This window comes from Sapajus apella, unplaced genomic scaffold, assembly GCF_009761245.1.
Source record: "Sapajus apella isolate SASKATOON/1434 unplaced genomic scaffold, GSC_monkey_1.0 scaffold69, whole genome shotgun sequence".
NCBI lineage: Eukaryota > Metazoa > Chordata > Mammalia > Primates > Cebidae > Sapajus > Sapajus apella.
In genome coordinates, this window is record NW_022437009.1 from 8,944,820 (window position 1) to 8,967,724 (window position 22,905).

Consider the following 22,905-nt stretch of genomic DNA (forward strand, 5'->3'; position numbering starts at 1 on the left):
ACAGGGTCTGCATGAGCGGCGCCAAAGGCGCGCTCCTCTGGGCCATGAGCGCGCCCCGGGGGCCGACCGGTCTGCTCGGGAGCGCGCCCCACAGCTCCGCCCTGTCTTACAGCCGGCGGGCTTCCGCGCAAGCTGCTGGCGCAGGTCTGTCTGGTAAGGTGAGCCGAAGCAGGGGCGAAGGGATGGGCCCCAGCACCTGGAGCCGCTCGCTCTAGAAGGGTGCGTCAGAGGGTTGGATCTGGCAGGTCGGGGAAGTGGGTGCAGCCTGGAGCTCCCTCACCCGCGTGGCGGCCGCGCGAGTCTCATGCTGGCTCTCATTGCCTCCGGGGGCTACCCTGTGCCAGGCGCCAGAGAGGGGCTGGTCCGGGCGGCAGCTGCGGGTGGGCTCCGGGGCAGCCGGGGGCGGGGATGAGTGCAGTGGGCTCAGCTCTCCGTGCTCCACCTTTCTGTCCGCGTCCTTGGTCTCCCCTACTCCTCTCCTACCCCAAGCAGTGCCTGGTGCCAAGTTCCGACTCTCGCGTCTTTTCCTGGTCTTAGGCAAAGCGGGGCGGAGATCCTCAAACGGCCTAGTGCTTCGCGCCTCTGGAGAAAACCAGCGGTCTAATTAATTCCTCTGGTTTTGTTGGAGAGGATTACCAAGAATCTTCACCCCAGTCCCACAAAAGCTACGGTTGAGTACACGTTCCTGTTGTTAGTTCTGGGCTCAGATACACTGGTGGCTGGAAGGAGCGAGGGGGAGGGGAGAGTTTGAAATTATGATCCCTGGTGACCTTGTGTGTTTACACGAAGCTCGGTTTTTTACACTCAATTCTATCACAGTGGGTGGGTCCCACACAGAAAGGAAACTGCTGGTCTTGGGTATCTTTACATCCGTGCTTTGTTTTAGGATACATCTGAAAAACACAGAAACACCGTAGAAGTAATCTTTCCAGTTCTCCCAAATTTTAATTTATAAATCAGTAGCCAAATGCAACTCTTGTGTTTTGCATTGCATTAACAGATTGTCCTCATTTCTCTTAATGTAACATTAGACGCATCTTACAAAAACATTACTTAATTTTTTAGACTCTTTAGAATTTAACCATTAGGAGAATATTAGGTTTGTCATGAGGTCAAGTTAGAGTTTAGAAAAGTAAGTATTTTTAAATTATATTTTATTTTGAGCCTGATGGTTCTGTGCACCTCTAAAATAAGCTTAGAGCTTTCTGACTGATCACTTAGAACATCCAGACTTTACTTTCTTATTTCTTAGCATTCACCACTTGGTGAAGACAGCATGAGAAATTCATTTTATTACCAAAGGCATTTAAGTATTTGTAAAACAAACAAACAAACAAAAAACAAAAAGCCATTGTAATCACAGCTTTGATTTGATTCATGGAACTTCACAGAAAGCAGAGAAGATAGGCTACAGATGCAAGAACATTCATTGATTGATTGAGACGGAGTCTCGCTCAGTTGCCAGGCTGGAGTGCAGTGGAGCGATCTCAGCTCGCTGCATCCTCCACCTCCTGGGTTCAAGTGATTCTCCTGTCTCAGCCTCCCGAGTAGCTGGGATTGCAGGCGGACGCCACCACACCCAGCTAATTTTTGTATTTTTAGTAGAGACGGGGTTTTGCCATGTTGGCCTGGATGGTCTCCATCTCCTGACCTCATGGTCTGCCGGCCTCGGCCTCCCAAAGTGCTAGGATTACAGGTGTGAGCCACCACGCCTGGCCTGCAAGAACATTTTTATTAAATGTTCTTACTGCTCAATGAAATTTATTCCTGTATACTCTCAATTATTTTGAACGGTTTTCTGAATTATGAATCATTAAAATTTAATTTTGTTTGGTTGGCCATTACTCAGCAATGCTTGCAGCTTTCAAAGGCAAAAACACATTGACAATTAGTCTTCCTCACCTAGTCCATGCATTTAAATTCCTCAGCTGTCATTCACAAACTGGTAAACCATTTCAAGTCCTGCTTCTGTAAATTGCCAGTTTAAACAAGTAAGATTCTGAAAGCCTAAGAAGATACAAATCCAAAATAATTCATATATAGAAAAAATTCATACATAGAGGTTGTACTCCATACCTGTGGCTTTATGACTACAGAATTAATAAATCAGCTATCATTATTATAGTGTATGCTTATTCTGTTCCACTCCAAAGAACAACTCTTTGAATACTGTAACTCAGAAGCTAAGTAAGCTGCCTGAAATCATACAGTTGGTCAGTAGTAAAGGTAGGACTTGCATTTAGATAAATCTCACTTCACAGCTGTGTTCTTTACCTTACATCACATGGACTTGCAACTGCTTTATTTAGCTTAATAACAAAGCTACTTTTTCCCTCATTTTGTCTCTCTATAGGAGAAGACTCAATATTTTTCCTTCTATCCTTTTTCAGCTAGTGAAGGTGTTGGATGTGAGAATGCACATGAAAATTGATATCCTGGAATTAAAACATTATTTAAGATGGTACAACATCATTATGAAAAACTCAGTTGCCAACTCTTTAAAGAAAATTAACCTGTTAACAATGCTATAGCCTAGTATTCTGCCCATGAAAAATATTGGTGTGTTGACTTAAAACTGTACATGTTTTAAATTATGTGGATTGAGAGAAAAACTTCTCATTTTCTTTGTGTGTGGATATTAGGATTTACAAAAGGTGCAGGTATGAGCAGATCTGAAGACTTAACATTTTGTGAACTTGTAAAACAGGTAATTCATTTTTCACATTATAAGAAGAACAAGTACATATTGATTATCTCTGATAATACTTTGCATATCTTATCTAATCCGTGAATAAACCTCTATGAAATGGGTATTATTTTATACTATTTAACAGATAATACTAAAAACTACCATGTATTATCCATCATCAGTGCATTAGGTTCTTTGCTTGTGCTTTCAGTATAAGCTGTACAAACACTACCCCTCACAGTCCAGTGGAACTTTTCCACAGTCTTGGAAATGTTCTAAATTTTTACTGTCTTGCATGGTAGCCACTAGACACGTGGTGTGTGAGCATTTGAAATGTGGCCAGTGTGACTGAAGAATTAAAAATTTTATTTAATTTTAATTTATTGAGATTTAAATTTAAATAGTTACATGCAGCAGTAGTTGCTGCATCAGATGGTACAGTCTGTGCTGATAACGTTCCATTTTTCTTTCTTTCTCTTTCTTTCTTTTTTTTTTTTTTTTTTTTTTTTTTTTTTTTGATAGTCCTCTTCTGTTGTTCAGGCTAGAGTGTGGTGGCACAATCTCAGCTCACTGCAACCTCTGGCTCCATGAATCAAGCTATTCTCCTTCCTCAGCCTCCTGAGTAGTTGGGATTATAGGCATATGCCACCATACCCAGCTAATTTTTGAATTTGTAGTAGAGGCAGATTTTCACCATGCTCACCAGGCTGGTCTTGAACTCCTGACCTCATGATTCACCTGCCTCAGCCTCCCAAAGTGCTGGCATTGCAGGTGTGAGCCACCACGTCGGCCTCACATTATTCCATTTTTCTTATTTATTTTATTTATTTATTATTTATTTTTTTATTGCATTTTAGGTTTTGGGGTACCTGTGAAGAACATGCAAGATTGTTGCTTAGGTACACACATGGCAGTGTGATTTGCTGCCTTCCTCCCCATCACCTATATCTGGCATTTCTCCCCATGCTCTCTCTCCCCAACTCTCCACCCCCTTCTGTCCCTCCACTATTTCTCCTATTACATTTTTCAAAGGAAAAACTGGTTCAGTGAAGTTATGACGCTTGCTCAAGTTCACACAATTTTATTTAAAAGTTTTGAGCAGAGGAATACTTTAGGAATGTTAATTTGGTAATGCAGGTGGAATGGGTGAAGGGGAAGGAAAAAGCAGGCCAAGAGAATTCAGAGTCAGAATCACATGGTTACAGTGTGAATTGGGAAGAAGAATGGTTTAAATGACTTGTAGAATTGCCATGACTTGGTGACAGCATATGAGGACTTTATATGAGAGAACCTAAGATTCCTCTGAAGTCTTAGAATCCTGATAACCTGAAAAAATGGTGTTGTTGTTTACTGAAACAGAAAAATCATGAACAGTTTTGGGAATTACAAGGATTTTGCTCTGGCTGTTCATTCAACAAATATTGAGGGATTACCTTGGGCAAGGCCCTCTGCTATGCTTGGTAGAGAAGTGGAAGAATTTTATTCCTTTAAGACACTGTTCTCACTTCATACTGTGGAATATAATGAGCTATAAAAGATGCACAAATCAGGTGCTGTCAGAGAAAGGGCTGCTTATTTCTTTTCTTTTTTTTTCCAAGACAAAGTCTTGTGCTGTCACTCAGGCTGGAGTGTAGTGGCACAATCTCTACTCACTGCAACCTCCGCCTCCCAGGTTCAAGCAATTCTCCTATCTCAGCCTCCTGAGTAGCTGGGATTACAGGCATGCACCACCATGCCCAGCTAAATTTTTGTATTTTTAGTAGAGACGGATTTCACCATGTTGGTCATGTTGATCTAAAACTCCTGAGCTTGTGATCTGCCTTCCTCGGCCTCCCAAAGTGCTGGGATTACTGGCGTGAGCCACCACACCCGGTCAGGGGTGCCTATTTCTATATACAAATGGATTAGGTGACATTGTCTGTGGAAGATAGCATTTGAGCTTTTGAAGAAAAAAGGAAGGATTTAGACAAGTAAAACAACAAAAGAGGGAGGAGGTTTTGCTGCTAGCAATGAGGTAGACAAAATATTTTGAAAATCACTTTTGCCAAAATACCTAAATGCTGAATAAATTACATTGCTCATTAAATTGATGACAGGTCTTCTATGAAAGAAAGGGAAATCTCCAGGGCTAAAAGGTTAAAAAAAAAAAGAGAGCTGAAACTAGAGCAGTATAGTAGCAGAGTGTTTCCTTTGAGGGCATTTGGCTGACAGCAAAAGTAAAACACAATCAGGGACAGGGGACAGCTGCTTTCTACCCAAAGTGGAGAGACAGAATTCATACCCCTGTAACCTCCCAGGCACACAGCTCCCATGGGTGCCATTCCATGGTAGTTGATGTAAATGGTACCTATGTTTCAGGGGGTCATGTTTTTCTAGAATAAAGTTTAAATTGTACAACTCATGGTATTGGAGAAGCACCTTCCTCCAAATTCAGTGAGGACCCACAAAAGTCTACATACTCATTCAAAGGTGGGCCAGAAAAATATCTCCCTCCTGGTAAAGAGAGATCACAAAGAAATTTGTAAATTTTCACCACAGCTCCAGGTGGGGGAATGAAGATACTACCTGAGAACTTGAAACTGGAGGGTCTGCCATCACTCATAGTCAAAGTTCACATTTATATATCTACACTGTCTAAAAATCCAGAAGCCAAGAAATTAACATAAAGTCGGCCTGGGTTGGTAATATACCATAGTGTCTGGAAAAAACAAATACAGATCCTCACTGTAATGACTCACCCTTCATTTAAGCCTTTTAGAATACTCCCAGATTTTAAAATTGTCTAAATACAAGCTCACAGTCAAAAGCCATAAAACATATGTGCAAGAGTCAGCTGAACTGACAGAGACTCCTAAGGACTTATAGGAATGATCAGAAACAGAAATTAACATTTAAAGAGATGAGAGATGAAAAATTAAAGATCCTAGAAATGACTCAGAATCATGTAAATTAAAGTTTCCTTGTCCTGGAAACCTGTGCTGAAGAAAGCACCAATAGGATTTTGGCAAGGAGTTGTGATTAACTGAACAGATGAAGAAAAAAAATGTTAATGGGAGGTTAAGGACTGACAAGGAAAAAGGAAGAGAAGAGAGGAGATTACGAAATGCAAATGTACATATTTAGCAACAAATCAGATGGTCGGAGTAAATGACAAATACAAATCAAAAATGGGTGAGATTAGCCGGACGCGGTGGCTCAAGCCTGTAATCCCAGCACTTTGGGAGGCCGAGGCGGGTGGATCACGAGGTCAAGAGATCGAGACCATCCTGGTCAACATGGTGAAACCCCGTCTCTACTAAAAATACAAACAATTAGCTGGGCATGGTGGCGCGTGCCTGTAATCCCAGCTACTCAGGAGGCTGAGACAGGAGAATTGCCTGAACCCAGGAGGCGGAGGTTGCGGTGAGCCGAGATCGCGCCATTGCACTCCAGCCTGGGTAACAAGAGCGAAACTCCGTCTCAAAAAAAAAAAAAAAAAAAAAAGGGTGAGATTTCATTCTTTGGAAAGTCAGTCTCAGATGAGGAAGCTGTAACTAGTCAAAAAGTTCATGAAAAATACTTTATTTCTTTAGGTCATCAAAATAGGAAAAGATACTCCTTCAAACATGAAATTATTCTCACATGCATAGAAGTACTGTAATTTAAAAGTATTTCTATATTTTTAAAAATTAAAAGAATTAAAAGCATGAAGTTGTACCAGTGTTTCTTAATTCACATTATTGACTCATTCTTACTTAACAACATCCTTAGTCTGGAATTCAAGGAAGAAAGTGGTGATGTGTGGTACAGGTATATTTAAGCCCTCTGTCTCTGCCCCGCCTCCTGCTACCCCCATGTAGGAGCTGAAAATGTAATAGTGAACACAACAGTTGTTTCCTGCTCTCACGGAACTTAAAGTTTAGTGAGGAAGAGAAAACCAAACAAGCAAGTTAAGTACAGTGAGTGCCCTGGTTGGGGAAGTAAAGGGTGCTGTTAAAAACAAAGCAGGGACCCTCAACTGAACCTGGAAGGATTGAGCCTTGAAAAACATATAAAGGTTAACTGGGTAGGTAGTGTTCTAGTCACCATGAAGGTCTGAAGGTGTGCCAGAGCACGTGACACATTTGAAGATCTGCAAGAAATTTGCTATGGTAGTGTGGCATAGTTGATTTAGTGTTAGAGTCACATTGCTTGAGTTTGAATCCTGTCTCCGTCACATCCAGCTCTATGACCTTGGACAATTGTCTTAACCTCTAATTCTGTTGAGGAAAGTACATATTTCACATATTTAAGGTATTTCATAAACACCGTTAAGGCATAGTAAGGAAGACTGAGAAATAATAGAAAAACTAGGCTGAGCTGAGTGGCTCACACCTATAATCCCAGCAATTTGGGAGACTGAGGTAGGAGGATTTCTTAAGCCCACAAGTTTGAGACCAGCCTGGGCCACATAGTGAAACCTCATCCCGACAAATAATAAAAAAAAGTTAGCTGGGCCTGGTGGTGTATACTTGTGGGACCAGCTACTTTGGAGGCTGAGGTGGGAGGATCACTTGAGCCAGGGAGATCAAGGCTGATGTTAGCTGTGATTGTACCACTGCAGTCCAGCCTGGGCAACAGAGTGAGGACTTGTCTCAAAAAAAAAAAAAAAAAAAAAAAAAAAAAGAAAAGAAAAGAAAAGTCAACCGAAGTGTTTTTCCTATTCTGTCACTCAATAATCAACACAATGCTTCTCTGATCATCAACAAGTATAGAGATTAATCTCCACCAGTCAACACCAGTTGGATGTCTCCTAATTCAATTCTGATGGTATCTACCTGGAGATAGCATCAGATCGCACTTGTTGAGGGCTCAGTCCCACTAGACTACCTCACAACGTCTGACACCAATCACAAGCCCAGGTTGTCTTACCTGTTTCTGACTGGATGACTATAAACCAAGGTTCCCAGTACCCCCTTCTTATGTTTGATTAATTTGCTAGAGTGGCTCACAGAACTCAGGGATATGCTTATATTTACCAGATGCATAAGGCCAGCGATGTGGGAAAGGGCACAGAGCTTCTGCGCTCTCTCTGGGTGTGCCATCCTTCAGGAGCCTCACATGCTTGGCTGTCTAGAAGCTCTCTGAACCCAGTCCTGTTGGGTTTTTATCGGTACCTTATTACACAGGCATGATGAACATAACTCTTATCCTCTCTCTGCCTTCCTGGAATTGGGGATGGAGGACTGAACATCCAATCCTCTAATTAGGCCTTGGTGTTTCATGTGACCAGCTCCCATCCTGAAGCTATCTATGGGCTGCAAGCCTTGTTAGCATATAGAAGACCCTGGAGATGCCAAGGATTTTAAGAGCTTTTTACCAGGAAATGGGATGAAGACCAAATACGTTATATTTTGCAATATCATAGGGACTGCTTAGGAAATTATAATAATTGGCCAAGAGGTGATAGTTGTTGGGTAAAGTAGTGACAGTGAAGATGGAGAAAAGGGGTAGATTTGAAATGAATTCAGGAGGTAGAATAAACAGTACTTGGTACTCAGTACTTCCTATGGGAATATGGGACAGAAAGTTAAGTTTCTAGCTATGTCAAGTGGGTGGTGAATCTTGGTTCCACTCACTAAGAAGGTGAAGGAGAGCGGGTGTTGGGGTATGGCATAAGGGATGATTTCAGAGGTGGAACAGCTTGGGGTGGTAAGTACAAGGCTGTGGGCATGGATGGCTAAAGTAGGATGAGGAAACCCTTGTGAATTATCTTTTCTAATTTGTTTTTTCTATTTCAGAAAACTTGTTTGAAATGTGGTGGTTTCAGCAAGGCCTCAGTTTCCTTCCTTCAGCCCTTGTAATTTGGACGTCTGCTGCTTTCATATTTTCATACATTACTGCAATAACACTCCACCATATAGACCCAGCTTTACCTTATATCAGGTAAGTGAAATGTATTCTTTGTATGGCAGACTCTTTATGCCTCATTCTTATTTTAACATTGAAGCCAATATTTAATGTCAAGCTTTTAAAAATCAGATTTGACACTGACATTACAACAATAAAGGGAATGTAAAAAGGAGTTGAATTTGACTTTTTTATGTGATAGAGAAATGTAGAGACAGCCCAGTAAGATTCAGTTTGTGAACTGGTTATTGAACTGAGACTCCTTAATGCCTTGTTTTCTAAGTATTTGAAGTTGTTTGAGAATATAGAATTAGAATGATTCTCCCCTTAAATTTAAAAAATATGCTGCAAACAATAATAATAATATGAAAAGATAATGGAAATGACAAACATTTCTTGATATACTTACTGTGTAGGAAGTGATTTTCTAAGCATTCTTCGTATCCTAAATAGTTGAATCCTTATAGCAACCAGATGAGGTAGGAACTGTGATCCTCATTTGAGAGAAAAGGAAATGAGGTGCAGGGAGGTCAAGTGATTCGCTCATGGGAATACAACTCAGTTAGTGTTGGAACCAAGATTTAAACCTGAACAGTTTGACTCTAGAAGCTAAGCTCTTACTCTTTATGCTGCCAAAAATTTATCAATAATGTTTTTGAAATCTTACAATGAATGAAGAATGGGTAGTTAGTTGCATATGCTATGTCCATAACCCTCTTTTTAAAAAAAAAAAAATTGCAATAGCAATAAGTAATTATTATAACAAATTTTAAACAGTACTAGAGAGATTATAAAAATAAAAAGTGAAAATCCCTTCCTGACAGCCTCCAGTTTCTATACCCTAGAGGTAATTCATAGTTTGGTAGATTTCCTTCCAGAGTTTGGTTTATCTTGTTATCACTTTTGTTCAAAACTCTTTTTTTTCTCCTTCTTTCTCACTGTTTTGCGTTTTAAATTTTGTTCTGTTTATAAAAAGTGATAGGATGGTGCTCGCTTCGGCAGCACGTATACTAAAAAGTGATAGGATATTGATATACAAATTGCTTATTCTTCCTCCCTTTTTTTGGCTGTTACAAACAGTGCTATAATGAAGGTTTCATTACGTATAACAACATATGGATACTGATGTGAGGTAGATTTCTAGAAGTAAGATTGCTAAACAGGTAATAGGGCATCTACATTTTTTATTTGACATTTCCAAACATACCTCTAAAAGTGTTGCATCAATGTATGCATTCACAGAAAAGATATGAGGAAATCATAATCATATGAATGGTTTCTGAGCTATTGAGGTTTAAACCTCTGTATAAAAGTTGAATGAATTACATAGGACAGGGAGATGATGAAAACGTAATTATTAAAATACTGTTATTATTAAATATGATTAAGCAACTACCAGTGTTTTAATCTAAATGCTTTCACCTAGGTCCTCCCCTAAAAGTATTCAACCTCTATGTGATGCCTTTGAAACATCATCTCCTCACAGAGATGCCAAATTTTGTTGCTGTTGTTGAGTAATATTCTTTGTTTTGCTGCAGTTGTGGTTGTTTCATTTATTCATTTGTTTACCTTCAGAAAAATAACCTTTCCAACACAGAAAATAGTAATCTTTTAAAGAATGATAAATTGGAAGGTTAAATTTATCTTTTACAAATGTCGAGAAAAGATCTGGGCATTACTGTCTGCATGTGTTGTTTCTATAGTGGTATGGTACGGCACAAAGGATGTAAACAGATTGGATGCAGTTTGGGAAGATTTACAAAACCCAAAAATGTTTTATAATTTAAGGTTCCAATTCGAGGAATAATTTGATTTTACCACTCTGCTAGTGGAACGTGTAGCCTAAGTAGCCACATTATTCTTTAGTAACTCCGGAAGATACATATTTAAGATTTTTGAGAGTCTTTCCGAGTATTTCTTTTTCTCCATCTGCGAACTTGTCTCCATCTGAGAACTTTCATTTTGAAGAACTTTTAATACAGCCAGCCTTCCATATCCATGGGTTCCACTTCTATACATCCAATCAACCATAGATTGAAAATATTTTGGGGAAATAAATATCAAGTCTCAAAACTTTAATTTGCCCACTGCCAAGTACTATATTGAATCCACAGGAATGGAATGATGTGTATTAGATATTATAAGTAATGTAGAGACAATTTAAAGCATATGGGAAGATGTGCATGGTTTATATGCAAATACTACACCACTTTATATAAGAGACTTGAGCATCCCCGTTTTGTTATACGATGGGGATCCAGGAACCAGTCCCCCACAGATACTAAGGGACTACTGTAATATAAGAGGCCATTTAGTTCTTTTTCAGAGTTTCAGTTCCTTGATGGGACTGCATGTGATTTTCTTTAAAGCACCCTAGACACTTCCTTTTCTGTTCTGCCCCTTCTGCTTTTTAAATTTTTCTGCTCTTGAACTTAGTATTACCCTGAGGTCTTTCTCCAGCATTCTGACACACATATTTAAACTCCAGTACTTATTTTTATTTCTTGTAGGCTCATTTTCTTCATCTGCAAAATGGTTGAGTTAAGCTAGATAGTCTGCAAAATTCTTTTCAGTTCCTACATCCTATCCAAAAGGTTTAGCTGTTAGCCTGGGCAACAGAGTGAGACTCTGTCTCAAAAAAAGAAAAAAAAAAAGTGTAGCTGTTAACAGCTCCAGTAGACATAACCAAATGTAAATTTCACTTCAAAGGCAATTTTGCTACAAGTGTACTTCAAGAGCTCTCTTAGTTGGTTCAAGCAGTGGCTGCCCAAGGGAGTGACTAGCCACTGGGGTGAGAGAAGAAATATTACAATTTATATATATATATAATCTAAAAACATTTAAACTTTGCCAATATTTAACATATAGAATAATGTTAACCATATATTTTGATGTTAGATGGTCAGACATTGTTTGGTGATGATGTATGATCAACATTTGGTGACTACTGAGATGAAGTGCTACGGTAATGAGGTGATGGGCATGGCTGTTTCCATTTGTAGGCCAGTGTATGTCTTTCTGTCCTGAGCCAAAGGAAGGAACAGTTAGCCAACCATTTTGGAAATGCATGCCTTTGTTTACTTACAGGGTAATCCAAAACCCATGCATCATTTGGAGTATACCTATGAAAATTACAGATTTCTTTTTTCTAAGAATAATACATATACATTGTAGAAAATTTGAAAAGTAGAAGAAACAAAAAACCCTTTATTCCCTACTCCTGAAGATGGTCAAAGAGTACTAAAATCTTTTGTAGCAAAAGATACATTTTATTATCTTGTAATTTTTCTTTACAAATACATTATTTTTTGTTTCTCTATTTTTACATTTTTATTTTTTTTAAGAGAAAGACTCATGGAATTGTAAAGTTAGAAGGAGAAAGCCTTACAATTCATGTTTAATACTTTCCATTTCCTAATGCCCCTAATCTAAATGTTTACAAATCTTATGGGTTCTTACCAGCTGTAACTTTCTATTTCTTTTTTCTTCCCATTGCATTGTCTTAGTTGAGACCCTGATTATCTCGTTCTTGTAGTACATCAATTTAAGGCCAGAGACATTGTCCTTTTAATCTTTGTAGTAGTTTGAGGAAGGGAAAAAGGAACTAATATTTAATAGGTATCTCTCATTAGCCTGCTACTATGCTAGATACTTAATATGCATTACTATTACATTTCATCCTTATAGTGATATGATGAGGCTGGGAGGGAATGAATAACCCCATTTTGCAAATGAAGGGAATACTTTTAGGCAGATAAAAGGATGAATGTAAGGTCCTGCAGTAAGTAAATGGTAGGTTTTTAATCTGGCCCTGTGTGTTGCATACTGCTCTGAAAGACAGGCATGCAAGTGGTTACGTTGCAATGCTGTGTGGTAAGTGAGTTCAGAAGCGTGAAGTTATAAAAGTTCAGAAAGCATGCCGGGAGAGTCACTATCTGCTAGAGGAGTTTTCCAAGACTATAGAGAGGAAGAGACTCAAAACGTCTTGAATGTAAGCTCTGCGAGGGCAGGGGCTTTGTCTATTTTATTTACCACTGTGTTCCTGTCCCTGAAATGGTGCCTGGCACATGGTAAGTGCTTGATAATACTTTTAATATTTGATCAGTCAGTGAATAGGTATTAATTGAATACAGGCATAGTCAGCAAAAGGTGCAAAAAGGCAGTTGTGAAAGATGTGGTGTTTAGGGAATATTCTGGTGGGACAGATAAATGCATCTGCCTGAATGATAGTAAGTCAATAACAGAATCTTAACATACTGAGGATAGCTTTTAAAAATCAATATGTATTGATTTCTACTATGTGGAAGAGAAATAATCCTAAAATGATGTGAGTAAAAAGTGAAGTAGGCATATATTTGTGAACTCAAATTGTTATGTTCTCTGTATAAAATGATATATGAGTTGAACTCATGGACTTATAAAAGATAAGAGGTTTGAAGTAGCTCCTGGTATTCTTATCCCTTAGAAGAAATATATGTGTCTATCTAGTGAGAAATCCACATACCTCCCTTTTTTTTCTTTCAGTGACACTGGTACAGTAGCTCCAGAAAAATGCTTATTTGGGGCAATGCTAAATATCGCAGCAGTTTTATGTAAGTAGTGAAAGTGATATTAACAATGATATTTAGTAGCCAAATTGCTACAGTATTTTCTTTTTTCAACACTGTAGTGTTACTTGTTATACTTGAGAGTATGTTATCACTAAACAATGGATCATAATTATGTTACTTTTAAAAGAAAAACACTTTTCTAGAAATGCTGACTTATGGGAATAAACCTTTAAAAAATATATATAGGATTATTCTACTATTCATTCAAATGGAAATTGTTAAATATAACCAAATACTTCTTGAGGACTTTAGTGGACTTCTTACGCAACCAGTAAGGAACAAAGGGTTATAGATGCAGCTGACCACAACTAACCCCAACTAAGTTTCTTTGGGATAAATAAAGAATAAACTTGGAACCATGTTTTGATTTTGAGCAACGTTCTATTTTTTTTTTTTTTTTTTTTTTTTTGACGGAGTCTCTGTCACCCAGGCTGGAGTGCAGTGGCGCAATCTCGGCTCACTGCAACCTCCGCCTCCTGGGTTCAAGTGATTCTTCTGCTTCAGCCTACCGAGTAGCTGGGACCACAGGCACGTGCCACCATGCCTGGGTAATTCTTTTGTATTTTTAGTAGAGACGGGGTTTCACCATGTTGGCCAGGATGGTCTCGATCTCTTGACCTCGTGATCCACCCGCCTCGGCCTCCCAAAGTGCTGGGATTACAGGCGTGGGCTACTGCATCTTATTGAGCCAAGTTGTAATTTGAAATAAAATAATATGAGTGTGACACATACAAGCTTTTGAGATTTTTGCCTATGCCCATTTTATACATATTCTAGAACTAGTTACTTCTGATTCTGATGCTAATCACAAAAATATTTTGTGTTTTATATGACTGTAAGTATTTGTAAATATGAGACCCGTGGAAGGCAAATGGTTTGCTTAGTCACTGGAGACATCAGTAGTTCCATAATACAATCTTAAGGTTCTTAAACTTTCACAGCATGAGCCAGGCACACAGGTATGTGACTATAGTCCCAGCAATTTGGGAGGCTGAAATCAATGGATCAGTTGAGGTCAGGAGTTGGAATCTGGCCTGGGCAGCATAGAGAGACCCCATGACTTAAAAGCAAAAACAAAACTACAGCTTTTTTGTTTTATTTCTTTTTATTCTCTCTGATTAATTTTAAAAGGAAAATCTGTGGTGCTGGATAGCAGTGACCTTTGTGAACTCTTCATTGGCAACTGTATTTCTTAGTTATTTATTACTTTGTTGTTTTTTGGATTATCTTTTCCCAGGCATTGCTACCATTTATGTTCGTTATAAGCAAGTTCATGCTCTGAGTCCTGAAGAGAACCTTATCATCAAATTGAACAAGGCTGGCCTTATACTTGGAATACTGAGTTGCTTAGGACTTTCTGTTGTGGCAAACTTCCAGGTTTGTGTTTTAGCCCAGCATAGGTATTTTCCTTAAGTACATAAATATACATATAAAGGGAAACCTGAAGCATTTAGTTACATGCTATTGTTATTTCTTTACCTTAACAAAATAGAAATCATTTCTTTTAAATTATTTGACCTTATTAGAAATAGCTATTTGTGCAATGAGAAAAAGTCATATTTAAAAATTTGAACAAATACAAATTGTTTTAACTTTTTTTAGGATTCACTAAATTCTAGTAATTCTAGTAATGAATTATTAGACTATTCATTACTACTTAGTTGGAGATTACTTCAACTCAGTACTGAAACAGAATTAATATAAATTATAAGTGACACAATTATAGATTTTAAAAGTTTTTAATATGTCTAACAATTTATAGTCATTTACCTATTTTATTTACTGGTTTGGTGGGTATTTTCATTGATTGCCTGCATTTGTAGGTGTCCTGCCTTGTATATGAGGAAATAAAAGGAAGAACTGTAACTCTTCTAGCTTTTTCTCAGGAAAAGATAATGTCAAATACTTAAAGTAGTGGTCAACCTTTATCAAATATTTTTCAGTTTTCCACAGAGAGAGCAGTAGGAAAGAAACATTGGGCCCAACTCTGAATAAAAGTAAAAGTGGGAATTTACAGCTGTGGAGCAGGGTGCAGTGGTTAGTGGATGGAAAATTACTAAGCTGGAAGCATAGGGGTTAAGGGATTCTGGTTAAACAGTCTTAGTTTGTTTTGCATTGCTATGAAAGAAACTTCAGGCTGGATAATTTATAAGAAAAGGGGTTTATTTGGGTCATGGTTCTGCCGGCTGTTCAGGAAGCATGATGCCAGCATTTGGTTACGATGAGGAAACTTACACTTTTGATGGAAAGCAAAGGGGGAGCTGGCGTGTGCAGAACTCACATGACAAGGGAGGAAGCAAGGGGTGGTGGTGCCAGGCGCTTTTTAACAACCAGCTCTGATAGGAGTGAATAGAGTGAGAACTCATTTACCACCCCCAAACCCCCATGTTAATCTATTCATGAGGGATCCACCCCTGTGACCCAGACACCTCCCATTAGGCCCCATTTCCAACTTTGGAGATCAAATTGCAACTTGATATTTGGAGGAGTCAAATGTCAAAACCATAGCAGTGACCTAATAGGATTCTTGGTTAAGGCAGGCCAGGATGATTAGACATCACTTGAGGTGATAATTATATTTATAGTGAAGATGTGGAGGATGGTGGATTCTGGCTAAACTGACTTAACAAGATTCTTGCTAAAATTGGGCAATGCAGAGATGAACATAGCAACCCAGAAGTCAGGACCTAGTTGATAAGAGAGTTCAAAGGAACCTAAGCTGGGGTTGGTGAAGGAGAGAATTTTTGTCACCTGACAAAAATTCATGTAATTTCATGTAATTCCACTGACATTCATGTTTGCTAGATATTGAGGTGCAGGGGGTTGTACACAAGTTGGAAGAAATGGACCCTGGAAAAAAATGTAGTTTTGCTGACGTTAATTCCCAGCAGCTAGTTTATACTATAAAAGGAGAACAACAATTTGAATGGACAACTAGCTAGCTGTCTGTACCACAAATAGAGTTCTGCCTTCCCTAATCAGTTTCTGTGGCTCATTGTTAAATGTTTTGGGGAATTTTAGTGTCACACTAAAAATGGTGATTCTCTGTTTCACTTGTCTCTTGGTCAATATAACAATGTTTCTCATTACTTTTACGGTAAAAATGAATCTCCAATATTTGTTTACACAGCCCAGCAAATTCCAGTAACAGTTCTTGATAGCACCCACACAAGCTGCCTTTCCACCTTTTATCTCACTTACTTAAGGTAGCCTATATACTTTATTGTTTTGCTTTTAGCTTTTATTCTAGTTTACCTTCACCACAAGAGTCCCTTTGGACTTGTAATTTTGAATTAAATTACTTTTTCTCTCTTGATAACATCTCTTCATGCAACTTTAGATGCCCTCTTCATCTTTCACTGATGGCTGTATTGCTGAGCACTGTTTATAAGCAGACCCTGTAGCATCACCCAAATATCAAACAACTCTTACCTTTCTTTTTTTTTTTTAATTAAAAAAATTTTTTTTTTCTTTTCTCACCGCTCTACTAGTCAGGATCTCCCTCATTTCCAGAGTAAACCTTTACTATTTAATTAAAGTGGTGAGTGCACTGCTTCCTCCTCCACTTCCCCCTTTTCTTTTATGGGACAAACCCTAGGTGATTTATACAGGAAAAATTTTACAAAGTCAGGTCTATAAGGTTTGCCCTTGCAGGTATTGGCTAGGAAGAGAGGCTAGCACTATGTTTTAAATGGAGTTGGGACTTACTGGTTTTACTTCTTGAGGATTTTTTGAAGACATTCACTTCTTTTCATTTCTATCTTTACTTCCATCTTTATTGTCTTCTCAAGTAGTTTAGATTTCATCATCTCTCACCTGAGCTACTGGCCATAGCCTCCTTAATGGTTCCTGTGCATTCATTCTTACATTCCTTTAATCATTTCTTCATATTGCAGTAAAAGTGATCTTTTGGAAATGTAGATACATCTTACTTCGCTTCCCTGTGCCCTTGCTTAAAGCTCTACAGGTTTAAAAATTATGTGAAAGGAGATACAATCAAGAGAGAAAAAAATAATTTGCTAAACCACCAAACTGCCTAACTAACTCAAAGATCTTGTATGATCTGGCTTATTTCTACGTCTGAAGCCTAACTTTACATTATTCCCCTTCTTAATGTCTCCATTGTATGTATCACTGGCCTTTTTGTGCTCCTTAAATAGCACAAGCGTATTTAACTCCCTTTCACATGCTGTTTTCCTCTATTTGGTATGCCATAATGCCTTTTATATCCATGGTGGTTTAAATTTATTATTTTTATTTCTTAGTTGATGTATTTCTTTATTAATTGTAAGCACAATGGTTTTGTTCACCATTGTATCTCCAGCACCTAGTTTAGTACTTAGGACAAACATGCTTTCATTAATTGTTTAGTAACTTACTAAGAGGCTAAAGGAACTATGCAGGATTGGAAAAAATTCTCTTATTGCTATGGCTGCCTGCATTTAGAGAGATGCCTGATAATTGCTATAAGATGGTATTTGAAAAATCTAACTTAAAAAATAAAAATTGAATTTCTTTTTATACAAATTTGTATATGGTGTTCAGTAAAATAAATACATGGTAAGTGTCTTCACTATCTACTGAAGGAAATTTTTTTTCTTCTTACAAAATGTATCAAAGGAGAGTAGTAAGAGTTTAGTAAGCAGAATTATTAATTTTCTAGGTCTGCCATAATAAAATATCAAACTGGGTGACTGAGTAGAAATTTATTCTGTCAAAGTTCGGGAGTCCAGAAGTCTAAAATCAGGGTGTTGGTAGGGTTGATTCTCTGCCGGGGGCTCAGAGGGAGAATCTGTTCCTGGCTTCTGGGGATTACCAGTAATCCTTGGTGTTCCTTGGCTTATGGGAGTGTAACTATATAAAACCAATCAAACTATAGCCAAGGAAGCATGTTTTAATTTCTTGAGTCTTTAAATTTATTTACAGTTAAATTGAATTTAAATGGAAACTCCCTATGCCCAATACTGCAGTCCATTCCAATCTTTTCTTATTGTACTATGCTTTTTCTATGACCCTTATCACCACCAGATACACTGGAATTTCCGTATTTCTAAAGTTTATGTTTATTGTTTATGTATCTTTACTAAAGTCTGTGAGGGCTGGATTTTTGTCTGTTTTACTGTCTAGTGGATCTGAAGATTTAGAACAGTGCCTAGCACCTAATAGGCACCAAGTAAACATAATTATTAAGTGAAGAAAATAATAAATAATTCATATTATATTTTCAGTGGTAGTATATGAAATAGTTTGGTTTTACTCTAATTCTCAGGTTTATGCTGAGTATTAGGAGAGAAAATTACTTTAGAAAGTAATTTGTAGAACTGGCTGAGCTTCTCTACTTAGTGAATGTCCTGTTGAAATCTTTGGCTTGTGCTTTTAAATGTTGTGTTGCCAATGTGTTCTGGGTTTCTTTTGTTGACTTATTTCTTTCTCTCTCTCAGAAAACAGCCCTTTTTGCTGCACATGTAAGTGGAGCTGTGCTCACCTTTAGTATGGGCTCATTGTATATGTTTGTTCAGACCATCCTTTCCTACCAAATGCAGCCTAAAATCCATGGCAAACAAGTCTTCTGGATCAGACTATTGTTGGCTATCTGGTGTGGAGTAAGTGCATTTAGCAGTATCCTTCACAGTACAGTGTGGCTATACTTGGAAGGGAACTGAATGACAAAATGTAAGTGAACACTATTGGTGCATTGTAAGAACTTTTTTTTTTTTTTTTTTTGGTAGGAGAGATTCTTAGGTTCACAATCCTAAACTAAAGGTTTTAAAATATGAAATTCAGATTGTACACAGTACCTCAGTAATTGAGCTAGGAACAAAAAACTGTTTAGCCTGATCATATTCACTTCATAGAAATGAAGGATGAGTAAAGGTCCTCTCTGAGAACTATTATCTAGTTAAAGATTATGATAGAACTGCTAGTTTTCTGAACAAAGAGGTGGGAATTGACTGTGAGAACCATATCGTTGTGACCCTCAGAGCACATTTTTAGTTTACAGTCCACTGCTGTGTAACATTCAGTCTTTAAGAAAATGGGTTCAGACCTTAGCAATAAATATGTGAGTAATCCTTTTAGACTTTAAAGTGATTTTCATTCTTCTCTGAGATTCTTCCTTGACTTGTGTTTTTATAGTGCTGATTTGCTCATCAGTTTTGCACAGTGGCAATTTTGGGACTGATTTAGAACAGAAACTCCATTGGAACCCTGAGGACAAAGTAAGAACTTACAGTCTATAAAACTTAGTTTTATATTAAAGATAATTATTTTGGTTAATCTTGATGTATTTTTCATTTCATCAGTAACAATGAAAGTCTTCTGGTAGAATAATCAGGTCTGTATTAGGATTATTTTCTAGATATGGTAGGGTTTATGTAGAATCATCCATATTCTCCTGTCACCTGTGATATGTAGATATTATCAAAATATGAAGAGCATTGTGGTGGCAAAAGAGTTTTCTGAGAAATTGACTCAGAAAACTATACCTAAATATGGGTATATTATATAATATACCCAACTGAGATTATTTATTTTTTGCATACTTGTTTTCTGAATTGAAAAGATGTATTCTTCCACTTTTTGTTATCTGGAAATTGATTATGGACTCTGCATTTATGTTTCAATATAGTGGATATCTGAATGGATAGCATCTTGGACCCTGAGAATAAAGGAGGAGGGACATATACGAAATAATAACATGAATTCATCTGTTTTCACAAACCACTTGGTGGTGTTTTGTTTTAAGTAATATTTTAAGAATTAGTCCCAAATTGGACATGTTTGTGAAAATGAATGAATGAAATAACTTACTGGATTTTCCCAATTGTAACCCATATACAATTCAATATCATAAATATAGCACTTACTAAGTTTATTCTGAGTATTGTCAAACTTGTCTTAGTCACATATTATGAATCATATGGCTTTGGGAAAGGCAGTAGTAATTTCTCGATTGTAGAGTAAAAATGATCCTGTTCTGTTTTAGCTCTTTAAGTGGAAATTTTATTTGCTCCCAGTGAAACAAAGTGTCATTTAGGAGGACTGCCTAATGCTGACTCTTTAATTCTAGAGATATGATATGCCTGGTAAGTCAAGAGTTGATTTTCAGAAGCCAGATTATTTTATAAGAGTTGTGTGTTTTTTTATTTAAAAAATAGTATATAGCTGGGCGCGGTGGCTCACGCCTGTAATCCCAGCACTTTGGGAGGCCGAGGCGGGTGGATCACGAGGTCAAGAGATCGAGACCATCCTGGTCAACATGGTGAAACCCCGTCTCTACTAAAAATACAAAAAATCAGCTGGGCATGGTGGCGCGTGCCTGTAATCCTAGCTACTCAGGAGGCTGAGGCAGGGGAATTGCCTGAACCCAGGAGGCGGAGGTTGCGGTGAGCCGAGATCGCGCCATTGCACTCCAGCCTGGGTAACAAGAGTAAAACTCCGTCTCAAAAAAAAAAAAAAAAAAAAAAAAAAATAGTATATAGATCATTTAAATGAAATTTCACAAAACTATTCTTTTTTTCCCCCTTTCACTCAGGGTTATGTGCTTCACATGATCACTACCGCAGCAGAATGGTCTATGTCATTTTCCTTCTTTGGTTTTTTCCTGACTTATATTCGTGATTTTCAGGTAAGAAAATACAGTGTTAGACTTATGCACTCAGACTGCCTTCAGGTGGACTAAGAGAACTTCCCATAGACAACTCTCCAGCCTTTTTGAAAATTAACTGTTTATGATTTGGTACCATAAACAAGTGATGTAACTTTTCAGGTAAATTGTTTCTGTGTTTAAAGAAGTAGTGAATTGCTAGCAAGATTTAGCCTTGAAAATGGGGCTATAAAATACATTTCAGAAATTCTTACATAGAATTTTTTTATGGATTCTGAGTACCTTTACATAGTTCATTCACAATATTTGGTTTTACTGATCCTTGTAGAAACCGAAGAAAAACAAGGAACTTTATGAATAGAGAAGCTTGGTTTTTCCAGATTTTAACTGGTACGAAAGGGAATACCTTTGACAGTAAATCTCACTCTTATTACCATTAGAATTGACTCACATTTGTAATCACAAGGTAGCCTATAGAACATATTGAAGAAGTGATCTCTCTTTAAGGAGTAAACTTCTCTATATAATTTTCTTTTCTGTTCCAGAAAATTTCTTTACGGGTGGAAGCCAATTTACATGGATTAACCCTCTATGACACTGCACCTTGCCCTATTAACAATGAGCGAACACGGCTACTTTCCAGAGATATTTGATGAAAAGATAAAATATTTCTGTAATGATTATGATTCTCAGGGATTGGGGAAAGGTTCACGGAAGTTGCTTATTCTGCTCTGAAATTTTCAACCAGTTAATCAAGGCTGACAGTAACATTGATGAATACTGATAATCAGGAAACACGAAACAAGCCATTTGATAGGTTATTTTAAAGGGTATCATCAAGAAGACTATTAAAAACACTTATGCCTATACTTTTTTATCCCAGAAAATAAAGTCGAAGGACTGTGATATCATAGTTTTTTATACCTTATTTAAGAGAAAAAAACAACCTGACATGCACCAAGCAGTCTGCACAGCCCAGCATTTCAGGTTTTGTAAATCATTGCAGATCATGTTTTGTTGGGAGCACTTTTATAAGAGACATTTTCCATGACTAAATAATCAGCATTGGTCAGTAAATCCTTTAGAATTGGGTTTTGAAATGGGAGTTTTATCATATTAAATCATTTTGTATAGTCTTAAATTTTTTGTTGTTGTTCTGAAATCTACCTGTAAAGGAAAGTATGCCTGGATTCATGTGAGCCCTTTCATGGCCTAAGTTTTGCCCAAGAAATTTTGTAGGTAATGATTTTTTTTTTTTTCTGGCCGCAATGCCAGATCCTAAGCTAATTGTTCTATAATACACATGTTTGCAGTAATTTCATGAAGTTTAGTCTCTAGTGTGAGACTTTAATCACGAGGGAAGGAGAGAGGTACCTATAGGTAAATTTACTTTAGTCACATTTTATATAAAACAAAGGTGAGTATTCATATAATATTCAGAAGTATGGGAATAACAGCAGATATGATTAATATCAAACAAAAGTCACAACTGTAGTCGAGAGCTTCTTAGATTTTTATTTGTAGCAAGTTATAATTACTTGTAAAAATAGTCTTGTATGGGTAAATATTGAGCCTTTTTAATAGAATGTAACCTTTGTAGAGCCGAAATTCTAAAGAACAAAATTGGCAATCCAATTAAAATAGATGCAAAATAATCGTGATACATGCATCTACAAAAACATTTTTCTCATTTTTTCTGGTTATGCAAATGATTGGATTGTTTCTCTTTGGACCTCTGTATGTACAGGTAAAGAATAGTTTACAGATCCCTGCTGAAATTAAAAAGAAAAAAATGCTAATTTGGAAAGTGCCCAGTGATGAACTGGTTTGCAAAATAATCTTTGAAGAAGATTAATCAGGTTTATCTATTTAGAAGAGATGGTTCCCTGGCTAGAAGAAAAGATGGTGAGGAAACATTTAAACTGTCAAGTGGAGCAATTCAAAGAAAAATGCTTATATGGTGGGCCAGGTGCCGTGGCTTACGCCTATAATCTCAGCACTTTGGGAGACCTAGGCGGGCAGATCACCTGAGGTCAGGAGTTCAAGACCACCCTGGACAACATGGTGAAACCCCATCTCTACTGAAAATACAAAAAATTAGCTGGGCATGGTGGCAGCTGCCTGTAATCCCA

At 37.6% G+C, this 22,905-nt stretch overlaps 2 protein-coding genes across 4 annotated transcripts in view; one reads left to right on the forward strand and one right to left on the reverse strand.

The window, feature by feature from the left end:
* Positions 1 to 468, reverse strand: part of CEPT1 (choline/ethanolamine phosphotransferase 1) — a 44,478-nt gene extending 44,010 nt beyond the window's left edge. Inside the window, exon 1 of the mRNA XM_032249783.1 lies at positions 281 to 468. The gene's annotated coding sequence lies outside the window, so the exon portion shown is untranslated. The remainder of the gene's footprint in view (positions 1 to 280) is intronic.
* Positions 3 to 22,434, forward strand: DRAM2 (DNA damage regulated autophagy modulator 2). 3 transcript variants are annotated; one of them, XM_032249786.1, is made up of 10 exons: positions 3 to 158; positions 538 to 670; positions 2,643 to 2,707; positions 8,449 to 8,593; positions 13,082 to 13,149; positions 14,405 to 14,544; positions 18,609 to 18,786; positions 19,303 to 19,385; positions 20,702 to 20,794; positions 21,319 to 21,914. In XM_032249786.1, exons 4-10 carry the CDS (start codon positions 8,463 to 8,465, stop codon positions 21,424 to 21,426), a joined length of 801 nt encoding a protein of 266 aa, XP_032105677.1. In that variant the 5' UTR covers positions 3 to 158; positions 538 to 670; positions 2,643 to 2,707; positions 8,449 to 8,462; the 3' UTR covers positions 21,427 to 21,914. The 3 variants fall into 3 exon arrangements, with proteins under 3 accessions (XP_032105677.1, XP_032105676.1, XP_032105678.1); XM_032249785.1 differs by lacking the exon at positions 2,643 to 2,707 and having other exon boundaries at positions 4 to 158; positions 21,319 to 22,434; XM_032249787.1 differs by lacking the exons at positions 538 to 670; positions 2,643 to 2,707 and having other exon boundaries at positions 19 to 158; positions 21,319 to 21,686.
* Positions 22,435 to 22,905: the final 471 nt, after the last annotated feature.

Coding starts and splice junctions, on each gene's coding strand:
- DRAM2 (XM_032249786.1), top strand. CDS start 8,463: ATGTGGTGGTTTCAGCAAGGCCTCAGTTTCCTTCCTTCAGCCCTTGTA. Junction 8,594..13,081: donor CCAGCTTTACCTTATATCAG/GTAAGTGAAATG, acceptor TTTTTCTTTCAG/TGACACTGGTACAGTAGCTC. Junction 13,150..14,404: donor AAATATCGCAGCAGTTTTAT/GTAAGTAGTGAA, acceptor ATCTTTTCCCAG/GCATTGCTACCATTTATGTT.